This window comes from Drosophila virilis, chromosome 5 (assembly GCF_030788295.1).
Source record: "Drosophila virilis strain 15010-1051.87 chromosome 5, Dvir_AGI_RSII-ME, whole genome shotgun sequence".
In the NCBI taxonomy this organism is placed as follows: Eukaryota; Metazoa; Arthropoda; class Insecta; order Diptera; family Drosophilidae; genus Drosophila; species Drosophila virilis.
In genome coordinates, this window is record NC_091547.1 from 22,211,226 (window position 1) to 22,225,405 (window position 14,180).

General features: G+C 36.8%; 1 protein-coding gene across 22 annotated transcripts in view; it reads right to left on the reverse strand.

Moving 5' to 3' along the window:
* The window catches only part of sm (heterogeneous nuclear ribonucleoprotein L), a 198,271-nt gene that overhangs the window by 146,900 nt on the left and 37,191 nt on the right, over positions 1-14,180 (reverse strand). For 6 of the 22 annotated variants that reach the window (XM_070210331.1, XM_070210336.1, XM_070210334.1 and 3 more), the window contains exons 1-2: positions 6,168-6,920; positions 2,188-3,008 (exon numbers count right to left, since the gene is read on the reverse strand). In XM_070210331.1, the coding sequence (XP_070066432.1) occupies positions 2,188-2,355 (168 nt within the window). In that variant the 5' untranslated portion in view covers positions 2,356-3,008; positions 6,168-6,920. Of the gene's footprint in view, positions 1-2,187; positions 3,009-4,825; positions 5,053-5,181; positions 5,267-6,167; positions 6,936-14,180 lie in introns of those variants that run through there. The other 16 variants (XM_070210346.1, XM_070210342.1, XM_070210341.1 and 13 more) reach the window with 8 other exon arrangements.

Here is a 14,180-nt window from a genome sequence, read left to right on the forward strand (position 1 = left end):
GCATTGTTTCGATACATTTATCAAAACTTCTCTGACCTAAGTTTTCGAAATTTGTTTGTGTTTCGTAATATATATATTTATATATAAATATTTAAATATATTATCTGAAAATATGCTCTTAAAATAATTATATGGGATATATATTCTTTAACAATTATCTTTAATGCACATTTGCTTGATAATTTCGAATAATATTCGACTCAAAATGGACGTTAACCGTCTCGAAATTAATCTCTGAATCGTTGAAACATTTTTTGTAATCATATTTGTACATGCTTTCATATGAATTGTTACGTAACACGCTACGTTACGCATATTTGCGTAATAGTTTAGTCGAACCTAATATATCATATAACTTTTTTTATCTTTTATCTTAGGTTCTGCCTTAAAATGGACGTGAACCGTCTAGTAATTGGGTCTTTGAAATATATTTTTTAATCATTTTTGTATACGATTTTATACGAATTGTTGCGTAACCGCTTACGTAATTGTTCACAATTAACTCAAAGCTTAGTTCATATTTTTATATAGCATATATTTTTGATTTTTTACTTTATATACATATTGTTTTGTATCTGAGCTTAATGTCTTTCTTTACCTAGAGTAAAAAAGCATAACTCTTACCCTATGAAAAAAGAAAATACATACTTTATCACAGCGTATAACAGTTGCATCGTCCTTGGCAACCGTTAGAAATGTAAATCAAATGGCGTCCACCCTTTGCGCGGACTGCATGAAATGTAATTCATATGACAGTCGCAAGTACGGAAAGTACTACTCGCTGCCTGATAACCTTAAGAGCCTCTTGCAAACTGCACTTCAACCCCCAAAAAGCAACAACAACAACGAAAACAACAACAACCACGGTCGAAAACTTTATCACGAATATGCTGGCTCTGTGTTTCTGGCCATCCCCTGTTGGCCAGCGGCAGAAGGGTGCGGGTACTGGGCTGAACTTTTGGGGTGAGCGAGCCTTCAGAGTTCGCCCCCCCAAAAAAAAGTGATTGAATAGACTAACTAAACCAATAGATGCGATAGGAATGTGTGTCTGAGCCTTGCAATCGCCCGCCGATAGGGGTGGCTAAAGTGGAGCCAATGCACGAGTGTGTTGAGCATTTTCGCAGGTAATTATTATTAGATATTGGGGTTGATTGGGTCTATGGGAAATACATATATATAGTGTTGATAATATTTGAAGGCAACTCAATAAGATTATAATGATATATGGAAATATACGAAATATTCACAAATGCATGCGGTTCAATTATCAATAGTAAAACAATTTATCGAAGCCTAATGTTGATCGCAGAGTTGCCCGTTTTAAATAAAATATAAATAATTATAATTATAATTTACCTTGTTAAAAAATATATAAATATATATCAAATCAATTTACCGAAGCAAATCAAATAAGCGAGGAGAATATTTCGATTAAAAATCTTATTATATCGACTTAAGATATCGATAACAAATCAGTTTGGAATGCTGATCGAGAAAGTAGTTAGTTTAACTATAACAAAAATAATTATTTTTATTTATTATTAATAATGAATGCATAATAGCAATATTTACCAGAAATTATTTAGCTTATCGATAACAATTAAAAAATTTCTCAAAGTAGGCCGATTTAAACTTAATGAAAATACCAACATCGATAATAACTCAATTTATCACAGCATAATGTTGATCGAAAAAAATATGTATTGAATTTGCCGAAAATAAATCAGTAGTATTATTACAAGCGAAAACAGTAATGCGTTTTACATTCAGCACAAATAGTTATAACTACTTAATTTATTATTTATAAATTGATTTATCAAAACAGGTTGAGACTGAAGAAAGTCTAATAAAGTTTACATGTCAATAAATATGGATTTAATTATTTGTCGCCAGCTTAATTTATCGCATAATGTTGATCGAAGAATGTAGTTTAATAAAAATATCGGACTAGTCAGACTCTCTTGATCTAAACATGATTTCAACTAACTTTATCGATAACACATACTTGAAAACGCTTTATCGATAACTTGCTGTTCGATCAATCTTCTCGATAGCAAGCCAATTTGTTATGATGTCTGTATGATAATTGATGTCAGTACAAAACTGTGAGCTTGCTGAATTTAACACATATTCGTATCAAAAATCGATATTTATCGATTAATGGAAGCTTATTATTATCGTACTTACCCGAGCATGCATGGTGACGTCGTTATCTCCGGGCTGAACACCGGTACGTATCTTTTTATTCTGGGGTCCCTCGCTGACGACAATGGTGGCCCCGCCACCAGTAACACTGCTGCCTGCGACTGCACCACCGACACCACCACTACCGTTGCTAGCACCGTTATAGGGCATTGTGGTCGCCGTGTTGAAGTTGAGCGAAGCCTCCGTCGTGCTGAATAGAGTTTTTTTCGATAGAATCTTGACGGTTTATTTTGGGCCGTAGCCTTTTTTGTTGAATAAACTGGACACTTTAGTTATTGGACACGGAATGATCCTTGCACTAGGCGCAATTGTTGTTGTGTTTTTTTGAATGTGTGAGTGTCTGTGTGTGTGTGTTGGATGTTGGATGTTGGGTGTTCGGTGTGACTGTGTATATGGTCGAGAGTGTGGTTTTCCTTTTGTTTTTGGTGTGTGGCACTCACTTGATAACGAGGAACGCAACACAGAATGCACCGGACACGAAAGACTTCACAACAATTTTGAAGAGATGGTTGACAAAAATGATTTGCTAAAATGTTGATTTAAACGCGCACGATTTTCAAGCTCTTCTTAGGCGAAGAAGCAGTAGACTTGTGAATATTTCTCAGAGATTTATTTATCTGAATGTTTGATTTATTTTTTCCTTTTAAACACTTGCTTCAACTTGAACTTTTAACTGCATTTGACGTTTTTCTTTTTGCTCTTTCTTTCTTATTGCACTTTCAATTTGCGTGTTGAACGAAATTTCTTTTCATTTATCGCTTGCTTTTTTAATTTTTGTTGTTGTTATGTGTTTGTAGTATCAGCTGTAAATGGGAGGAAAGAGAAAAGAGGTTAGTAAAACAGGTGAATTACAAATAAAAGAAAATAATCAACATACAATAATTGAGTGAAAATTCTCTATGCAAATTGCGGTGATCGCGCCGGGAAAAACTTTCTAATGCAAACGGAAATTAATTTAAGTATGCAATAAATATTTATTTAATGCCAAATCAAATCCAAGCATTTAATATTTATTTTAATAAAATAAAAATTCGTATAGTACTGGAATTTATTTCAATACAAAAACACTGAAAAACTGATCAAAATTTTCAAATTTAAAATAAGCTCTTATATACAATTTTTTAAAAAGTTCGGTTGCATGCAAATTCTATGGCATAAGACTGAAAACTTAAGGCCTGGGGGCAATACATAATTGTACTAATTTGTCATATATGGGCAACATTATCTTATTCTCATTTTATCAGAAAAGTGTGCTCAATTAGACACTAAATTGTCAACAATCATATCAATCATATCGATTGGCTTGGCAATAGGCAAATTTATGCTTATCACTAAAACAATAAAAAATATGCCAGAAATATATGGAAAATGCAGCTGATTATGTAACAGAAATAAAGTAATTGAAAACATATGGAATATAAGTGGAAAAAACGCAATGCTAGATTAGCAAGCAATTAGACAAAAAAAATAAATTGGTTCATATTTTTATTGAATAAGCCAAAATTGGTGCTGGAAACAAAATGGAGGCAAGAAAATGTGCAACTTTTAGTTTTGAGATCTTTTTGATATAAAGAATAAGTTTTCTTATACATATTTATTTAACATTTTCTTTCAAGAGAGTTTTCACTGCAAGTGAATTTAAATAAATCGAACAGGCAATATATGTGTTTTTTTTAACAATTTTATAAATGCAAGTGGCAGCTTTTTATAATAATTAAAATATAGCATGATTTATATATATTTATATATTTGCTCTGCCATGTTTTTTTTTTTATGATATGCTGCAACAATGGGAAATTCTTTCTAATTGGAGAGACGAGCGCATAAATCAGAGGCATAAACCAGACAAAAATACAAAACACGCACACACTCGCACACACACACACACACAGACTTAAATTGCAGAAACAACCCTCGTGAAGCTGACGACATGAAGAAGAAGCAGAAGCAGCAGCAGCCAAAAAGCGCCGGCAAAACAGCAACGTTTATATAGAAAAGAAGAAGAGAAAAAAGAAATATGGCCGAAAATGTCAAAATGAATTCGAAGGATAACGGCAACAAGGCGAACGGACGAACGGACTGACAAGTGACAGCATAAGGAAAAGCCAAAAGCAACGGTGAATGTGCGACGGAAAAGCGAAATGGAAACGAAATGAAAATGAAACACGGCCAGCGGACAACCTTTAACAGCGGAAAATCGCGTACAAGTAAACTTGAAAATGTTGTTTCTTTGGCCGCGTTGCCCGTTGCTGCAACCCCTAATGGGGGGGGGGAAACTGGGAAAATAGAAAAGCTGTAGAATGAAGTACGAGCGCTTGACGCTGCCGTTGCCGTTGCTGTTGCTGTTGATTTCTGCTTTGTTTGTGGGGGCGCGCGTTGGCCCAAAATGCCGGGGGTTGATTTTTCATTAATGAAACAAAAAGCCGCGCGGCGCGCGCTGAAAAAGCGAATGAACTTTTTAAGCACAAACACACACACACACACACACACACACACACACACACACGCACGCAGTCCGTGCGCTTTTCACACTCCATTTTCCATTTAGTCTGATTGTATTTTTTATTTTTTTTTTGTTAATTTTTTAAATTTATATTTTTTTTTTTAAGTTTTTGCATACCGCTCTTGAAAATGGCGGCCAAATAACAACGACAACAAAAGTGCAAATTGTCTGCTTGCAAATTTAGTTGAAAACTGTTGAATTTTTTCAATTTGTTGGTTCACACTCAATAATACGGCTAGAATTTGTTTATGAATTCTTTTTTTTTTTTGGGTTGTTGTTTAGTAGTTGTTGCTCAGCACATAATTGTAAAATTTGTAACTATATGCACATAGTGTTTTTTAAAAGTTTTTTTTTTTTTTATTTTTTTTTTTGTTGAGTCGTTGCGAAAGAAAAACCTGCACTCTGTGAATTTTAAACTGTCAATGGGCTCTGAGCATTTGCGATTGACAGTTCGCTAGACGGCGCCTACTTACATTTGGCTTTGACAATTGACAATTGTATTTGCTCTCGCACACGCACACACACACACATTTACATATATATTGTATATATATATATATATATATATATAGATGCGTATGCGAAATGTAACTGCTTTTTGTTATACGATTTTATTTATTTTGTTTAATTCTTTATTTTTGTTATTGGGAGTTGTGTGTAAGTAATTTTCATCCGTTATATTGAAGACTTCTGCTGTTGTACACTTCGGCGCCGCGCTGGCGAATGACGGTCAAATAAGAAATGAAAACCTGTGAGAGCGTTGAAACGTCAACGTCGGCTCTTTTGTCGTGTGCAGCAGCAGCAGCAGCAGCAGCGGCAGCGGCAGCAGCCAGCGCACGAGCGAGTGGCGGGCACACACACGAAGCGTCAACGCCGGCAGCGACGTTGGCAGCAAAAGAGAGCCCAACATACAGGCACGTCGCACAGGTAGCCGCTAGGCAGCAAAAGCCGCCGCCGCGGCCGCGGCAGCGTCAGCAGCAGCTGCACACGTTTTGATAGGGGTTGCAATATGAGAGAGAATAACAGTAAGAGCGAGAGCGAGAGCGAGAGGGACTAAAACGCTGGCCAGAGCGTAAGCCTAGAGAGAGTACGTGGCGAACAGGCAGCCAGACGCAAGAGTAAAAGTACCTTGTACGTTTTTTTTTTATGCTGCCCTTTTTGTTTGGCTATTTCGTGGGTGGCAAAGCAGCACCTACCGGTTACGTTTTGTTGTTGCTGCTGCTGCTGGTGCGAAGCAAAACAGCAAAGCAAACGACGCGCTAAGAAATGATTTTTGCAAACGCACAAAGCACACGTCACACACACACACACACACACACACGCAATTACACATGTATATATACACAACAATGAACACAAATGAATGTGTATACAATGCAATGCAATGCAAGTGCAGGCACAGCACAGTGAAACGGTAAAATAACACTTTCACCCGTTAGGCGTCGGCTTTTCTGCTTACCTTGTTTTTGGCTTGTTTTCTTTATTTATTTTTTTTCACTCCAAATTGTATTGCCGCTGCACTTCGATTAGAATTAGCACGAAAATAGTTTATTATATGACTTTTTGTTGTCTAAATTCGCATGCAAACGATTATTTTCTGTTGTTTTGTTACTGCTATCGCGTGCGTCTGTCCGCTTGCTGCTTACTTCTCAGCGGCCCTTTTTTAATACAACACAAACAAAACGAATGTGGCGGCCAGACAGAGACAGAGACATAGACAGAAACTGAGCAAAGGCAGTGACACAAATGACAGAGATAGTTGGCACTAAAAAGCAGCGAGAGTGTTGCGAGAACGAGAGCAGCAACAATCGAGTTTGAGAGTTTGTTATGTGTGTATGTATGTATGTGTGTGTGTGTGTGTGTCTGGTCTGTTTGTGTGCGAGTGTGTGTGTGCGTGTATATGTGGCGTAGACGTCAATGCGGCGGGGCGAGAGAGCGAATACAGCGCACGCAATGGAAAAACTGGCGCGGCGACGACACAACGACGACGCGCGGAAGTATTTAATTGAGCCTAAAAATGTTTTTAATTTAAATTGATGGCTATATGCAAAATGCACAAACACACGCACGTTAGTATATTCTACTGCGTTATTGCACAATACAATTATAACAATACACAAATTGCCGTCTCTCGTTGTTGCTATTTAGTTGGATTTGATTTCGGGTGCGCTTTTCTGCTGCTACTGAAAGGTTTTCAACCGTGCGCCACAGTGTCTCAATTCGTACTGAGAAAATGAGCGGCGTGCTCTGCAGTAAAAAACCACATTTGCCACATAGTGTGCGAACAGTACAGCATGTGTTCGTGTAAGCGAACGCTCTCTTACAAGCGTGCGCACCTCGCACAGTCACAAGCACACAAACGCACGCTGGCAACGCAAGTGTGCTGTTGCCTGCTGTTGCTGAGAGCGTAACCAGAGCGCGCAAGTGAAACGTGCTCGCTCTCGCTCCCACTCTCCCACCTAGCGCTGTAATGAGCACGCCGGAGCGTCGTCGTTTCAATGTACATAAACATACGAGCATATGTATTTTATGCTTGTGTATGTGCGCGCTTTGCTCAATGCGTTGGTTTTGTTGTTTGTGACTGGCAAAATTGCGCACAGTGGGCAAAGACTGTCGAACATGTTGCATGTGGAACTAAAACAATTGTATTTTAACATTTGACTGGTCATGGTATTTGTTATGTTATTCCAAATTTGTGTCATTCACATTGTTTATCAATCGAAAGTTAAATAATTTAAGCAACGCTGAGAATAAATTAACTAAATTAAAATATATATTTAAATTAAGTAAATAGATTCGCATAAAATAATAAATATGTTTAAATTATTTTTGCTTATGAAAATTTCCTTATGCGATTTATCGATAGATCGACTGATTGTCAGTTCAGCAGCTAAGAGCGCATGCATTTTGCGCCGCTCTTCGCGTTTTATGAACCTTTCTCTTAAACTTCTCTCGTTCACCCACGCGCAACAACAACAAAAAGTGTGCTTGGGCAGCTCTCAACTCGTTGCATTTTCATGCAATCGCAGTTAACAGTTGCCTCAGATTATTTAACAGCACGCTGTTAAGCAACAGTTGAACAGCATAGACAGCAGTGCGACTGTTAAATTTAACAGGCAATGTTAGCATGTAAATTACATTTATCGTTATTTTGAATAAAGTTAAACTTACAAAAAAGTTGATTATAATATTTGAAGGAAAAAAAACTTAAAAGAAAGTGTGTTGCGCAAAATATTAAACGGGGAAAGGTATTTATTATAAATAGGCATTTATTTAATATAAATGTTGGTCATTTTGCTAGAAGAATTGTGCGTTTTTTTTAATCTTTGAGCACTGCATTAACGCTTCCCCAGCTGCTCTTATCGGTAAAGGCACAGAAAAATTGTGCATACTTTTCTTCTTCTCCTTTTATATTAGATTTGAGATGCGGGTTGGATAACAATGGTAACCGGGGCAGTCAAATAGCAGGACATGTCCGAGGGTCTGCCCGGCACACCCTCCTCCCCCTGCGCTCTTAAGTCGCATATACACATGAATGCCGCTCGATGGCGACGGTTACGTGTTTTCCACTTCAATCCCCGCCGCTTGGCATTGGCATCCTTTCGCTCGTGCCTGTCCAGGGCTCAGGCGCTTTGCTTAATGCCAAAGTGCAGGACAACAGCAACAACAACAAAAACAACAACAACAACAGCAGCAACAACAGCAACTGCTGCAAGTCGCCTGGTAAACAACATAAACTATTTAGTCTATGTATGCGTGTGTTATGTGTGGGTGGGTGTGGTGGGGGGTGGTGGGGGGTGCTTCTCTGCATGCGTGGGCGTGGCCAAACATTGGTAACAAGCGTGGGCTTCGACTAGCTTCTGGCCTATACCCTGCAGGCACAACCCAACCGTCCTGGGTGTATCAAGCCGATTAATTTAACAGAGCAACAGGCTTTGCGGAAAAAGCCTGTGAAGTTGTCTTTAGTTAAGAGAATTTTAGATTTTATGCAACTTTTGTCAGGGGCTTACCTCTAAAAGGTCAGCAAATGGATTTTTCTTCTAATTTTTGACGAGATGCACTTCTAGTCAGGATTTTATCTCTAGATTCGGCATGTAGATTTTGGGACTATTCGTAAATAGATATTTATTTTTTTTTATATTTTTTTAAAATATCTTAAAAATATCTTTTTTCATATTTTTATATAACGTTCGTTACATACTTTGTGATCAATTCAATATTTTTTTTTATTGTCATGAAATAATTTCGACTTAAAGGATCAGAATTTCTCTATATGTGTAAGTTAACATAGATAGTATATATATTAATAATAATATATATAAAATATACATTTAATATTAATGATATGATATACAAAAACTAAGATATTTTGGTTAAAAACTTATTTGCATTTGATTAAAAAAATCGATGAATTGAATTGAATTCTAGATATTAAAAAATATATATGGATTTTTTTAGACTATTATCTGAGTGAAGTTTTGGGGTTATTTAAGGTGAGTTACAGGGTATTTATTATTATGAAGGTCATTTTGAAGGAAAGGTGTAGTCCAGGCTATTTGCTATTATTTTAGGGATTGTATTGGATCAAAAATAGGTTGGATCAAAAATAAGACGAAAAGCTGGTTATTTGCTTATATTTAAAGATATTTATTTTTAGGTTAAACGAGGTAAAGTACAGGGTATTTGCTATTATCTTAGGGTAGGGAAATTTTGAAAAAAAAAAGCTGAAGTATAGATTATTTGGTATTATTTTGGGGGAATTTTGGGTTAAGTAAGATAACCTTAAGGGTATTATTTAAGGGGAATTTTCGGGTAAAATATACTGAAGTATAAAATAATTGCTAGTTCAATTTTCCGAACTAGTTCTAGTTCTATTTTCCGAACTAGTTCAGGAGAAGTTTATTAAAACTGCTTACTTTTGGAACCTGTTGCTAATTGGACTTCTTTTATAGACTGCACTTTAGTCGAGTCCCATATTGTTCGTTTATTTAAGTACAGGGTATTTTTAAGTTGCGTATTTAAAGAACTGCAAAGCTTAGGTCCACCCTTTCGCAATTGGAGCAGAACTCTTTGCCAATGTTTGCATCATAAAATATGGATTTAGTTGTGTGTATGCGATGCGTGTGCGTGTGTGTGTGCGTGTGTGTGTGCGCGTGTGTGCAACGCTCGAATGCACCTATCGATGGAAAATATGTTGCTGTTGCCATAGTTGTCACACTTGTTGCAGATTGCATTCCATGATGTCTTCTTCTTCTTCTTTCTCTTTGTTATGGCATACAATTAAAAGTAATACAAACTATAGGATCAAGCAGATTTCTTAGCCATAGCAAACATACTTTTGTGCGCGCACTTGTTAGATATTGAGATATTGACCAGTTGCATAGCAAGCAGCTCTGTGTCGTTTGAGAGATTAGCGCTATAAAAGCAGAAAGTTTCATAGCGTTTAGAGATGAAATTTAGAGAGAAGCAGCGAGGAAGAGAGTTTTTTTTAAGATTAAACTAGTCTTAAACAAGGTTAAAAGCATTTTTGTCTATCTTATTTCAATCGAATTAGTTTAATATAGTTACATATATATTTAAAGTAGTAGAATCTTATGAAGAGAGAAGGAACGAGAAAGAGAGTTGTTTAAGACGGTTTAAACTAGTTTCAATTCGAATCTAATTAGTTTATGAACGGTTCATATCAAGTTCTAATTGTATTCAGCATAAATATTCTATAAAAGCAGAATATTTGATTGTTTTTGAAAGAGTTAAAGTAAATAGAGAGATCGAGGGACGAAGAGAGTTGATTAAAATTGCTAAAGCTATTTCCAGTCGAATTAGTTTAGGATAGTTCAATGTAATGTTTTAATATTTATATAAATCAGAATATTAACAAAATAGTTTTCAGAAGAGTAGAAAGATTTGGAGAGAGAGCAAGCGAGAAAGAAAGTTGTTTAAGATGGCCTAAACTCGTTTTCAAGAATTCTTTACCACCTATTTAAAGCGCATTTGTTTAAGATTGTTTCATATATAATTCATATAGCATTGGGATTTACTATAGAACTAACGCCTGACATGGATATAGTCACAGATAAAAATGAAAAAAAAATCAAGTCGGCTCCTAAAGGAAAACAACATATTTTCGCTGAGCAACAAAGTTCCGTTGTACCCAGTTTGGTTCAATGCCAGCTAATTCTGTGGAAGAGCAGCAAATAGCCTTAGAACAATTCTTCCTCTAGGCCAAGGTTCTCAGACTAAGTACTGGGGAACCTTGGCAATTCCGATCTTCTATGACTGCAGTCCACCAGCTACGTGGCCTGTTTTTTTGTTCACCTTCATATGCTGGCAAAAAAGATTTGCAGAAGAAAGAGCCCAGTACTTGCATAGATTTAGATTAAAATAAAATAATTAAAACAAAGTACAAGATTTAATACTTAATGTTAAGCAAGTAAATACAAAGTTAAAAAGTTAAAGCGAAGTGTTTCTTTCATCCTTGTAGAAGTTCTGGAGAATTGGTGTTCACCCAATCTTATACTGCTAGAAAGCAATGGGAGCTTAAATTGGGATATAGATGGAGATAGTTAAAGTAAATTCTTGAAATTAAGCTAGGCTGTTTAAACTAAATATATAATTTGGGTACAATATGAAGTCGACTTGAATACCCTTTTATAAAATAGAGTTTTGCCAACTTTGGGGATATAAATGCAGGCTGTAAATATCCAACAAGATTAAGGAAATTTTTAAGGGAACAGAACATTGTCATATATTTGAGTGGAAAAACTTCGGATACTTTTATTATATCACAGTTGGGCGCAAAAACTGATTAGCTATGGAAATTTCACAGGCATTTCAAGCATGTCAAGTAAGGTTTGTTTTTGAATTTGATAGAACGTATTCTTTAAAGACAGTTTCTTTAGTTGCTTTTTTATTGTCTTGTGCCACAATATGAAAGTCGCATACTTTCTGTTCTTTACTTTTGCGGTTGCAGCTGCTCTGAGGGCCTGCCCACCGAATCATATACAAGTATTTATGGATTGTATTCCAAAACGAACCAGACCACATACAACCAAACGATTTTCAGCAAGAGCACCTTTTAATGCTCTATCACATGAGGCATTTTTAAAAATGTTTCACACTTAAATTTGATACAAACATAAATAAAGCAATGAGACTCTGTTACTGAAAAGCATGAATGTAATTTAACGATTATTATTATTTTTTTTTCTTCAATATAAGCTAGATTTCTATTCATATGTTACATACGTGTAACTACACCTTTTTGCCTCACTCATTCGCTTCGCAGAGAGCAGAAGGCACTTATCGATTCCAGCGATTTATTTTAAACGTTTCGATGTTTCGATTGACATCTCTTGATTCATAAAAAAAACCTGTGATTTTCAACATTCAAAAATGTCATCAGCAGAAGCTTTTAAAGCATATAAAACAGGGCAACTTTATGCTTGGAAAAAAGAGACGACGATTAACTTTATTATGTCTTCCTCTTACACTAATATTTCTTTCGATAAGTAATCGACATCAAAACTACAATTTTCGATAAGAAAACGAACTTACTTTTGAGCTTGGCATTTAGTTAGATAAGAACTTCTTGCATATTATATATGTTTTTTTAAATAATTGTAAAATTTGTAGCTTAAGTCAGATATTTCGATTTTGATGAACTGTAGCAACTATTTTTCCTTGATTATTCTCTGCTGCAATGCAACAAACTGCAAAAATTTTTGTTTATTTTCCAATATTTTGCGCCACACGTTCACTTGGTTCGAGCTTTAAATAATAAACTTAAGTCGTGCGAGTGCAAAAAGCTTAAGCTTATTTTGCTAACCCAAATCGGCAACTTTCACTTGACTTTTAAGTGCAAGCCCCAACAGCAGTCAGCCCCTCCCCCTCCCTTACTCAATCTCTCTGCCCCTTAGAGGCGAATGCAAAATCTAATGCACCTTTAAATGGCTGAATATGATGAGTGGTTCTGTGCTGGGCGGGGGGAAGGTTGGCTGGTGGGCTGGTAATGCGGGATCTAGCACTCAGGCATGCCAACAGACCCCCAAGCCTTGTTGTGGGTAGCTGTAGCTGATAAGCTGCTGCTATCAACGCCTTGCGCCCAACTCCCGCACATCGAGCAGCGCAGCATCCGCTTCCGTTGCGCTGCAGCGTCAGCTTAGTATCCTGTTTTGTCAGATTTACAGCTGAAACTCCTTGAAATACCAGCTGCACATGTGTGTGTGTGTGGGGTGCGTGGGTGTGAGTGTATGTATGTTTATCTGTGGCGTTGCCGGAAAGTGAAACGTTTATGAAAACGTCCGGCAAGGCGTGCCACAGTCCCGCGATGTACACACACACACACACACACTAAGCCCCCCTCCCCTCCTCGTCACACACACACACATACCCCTTGAGAAATGACCTTCTTTGGTTTCAGCTATGCTAAATTTCATATTAACTTTCATCGGCTAATTTCGCAAACTGAACAATGCTTCAAGAATTTAATATTCTACCGCTTCAAATGACCAACTGGACATAGGCAAAGTGTGAAGCGTGAAGCCAGCCAGCCCTTTCTTGGCCGCCTCAGTCGTCAGTTCTGACACCCTGGCTCCGGCTCTGACTCTGGTTTTGGCCCATGTTCCAAGATAAACAATAAAGTCTTGACCCAGTTCCTTGTTACTCTTTTGCCTTGCCCTTTGTCATCATCATCGTCAGTAGCAACAGCAGCAGCAGCAGCAGCAGCAGCAGCAGCTTTGACATGGACAAGACACGGAGCAAAAAACTAACTCAAGAAAAAATGGACTAGCAGATACCCTGTAAAGAGTAATAAGCAACTACAAGCCTATCTTAAATTCCTTAATCTATGCATCTCGTTTTTATGATCTAGGTTCCATGAAAGGAGAAATCAGAAGAAGAGGGAGAGGAAAAGCGGAGAAAAATCCAAAATTATTCATATACTTGATCTCTTTAGAATACAGATCCAACATACCATGTCTCTACTTAGCTATTATGATCCCTGAGCTTCGTGGAAGCAGAAGAACGATGGAGATTCCAAAATGTTATATACACTTGATCAATGTGAGGCAGAGATCCCCCAATACATCTGCGCTTCTTATGATCAGACATACCAAATATTATGTCTCTAACTTTTATAATACTTGAGTTTAATGGGAGGATAAAAACGGAGAGAGTCATACATATATCTAACTGAAGAAACAGGAGAAATGTGAACTATATGTGGCATATATCTGTCTCTAGCTCTTATTAGCCAGAATTGCGTGGATAAAAACAATATGTTAGCACGCAGAAGAAATATCAGCTGTATTATTTTTGCTAATCTGCAGTAAATTAAAAAACCATTAAGGACTTTTATGAGCTCGATTTGACAATTTACTCTTACAGGATTTGGTGTATATAGGGTATAAGGCAAACGAAAATCCTTAAGAATTGGGTGAAAAATCCGCCAACTTTACATGCAGAAATGTGCGCT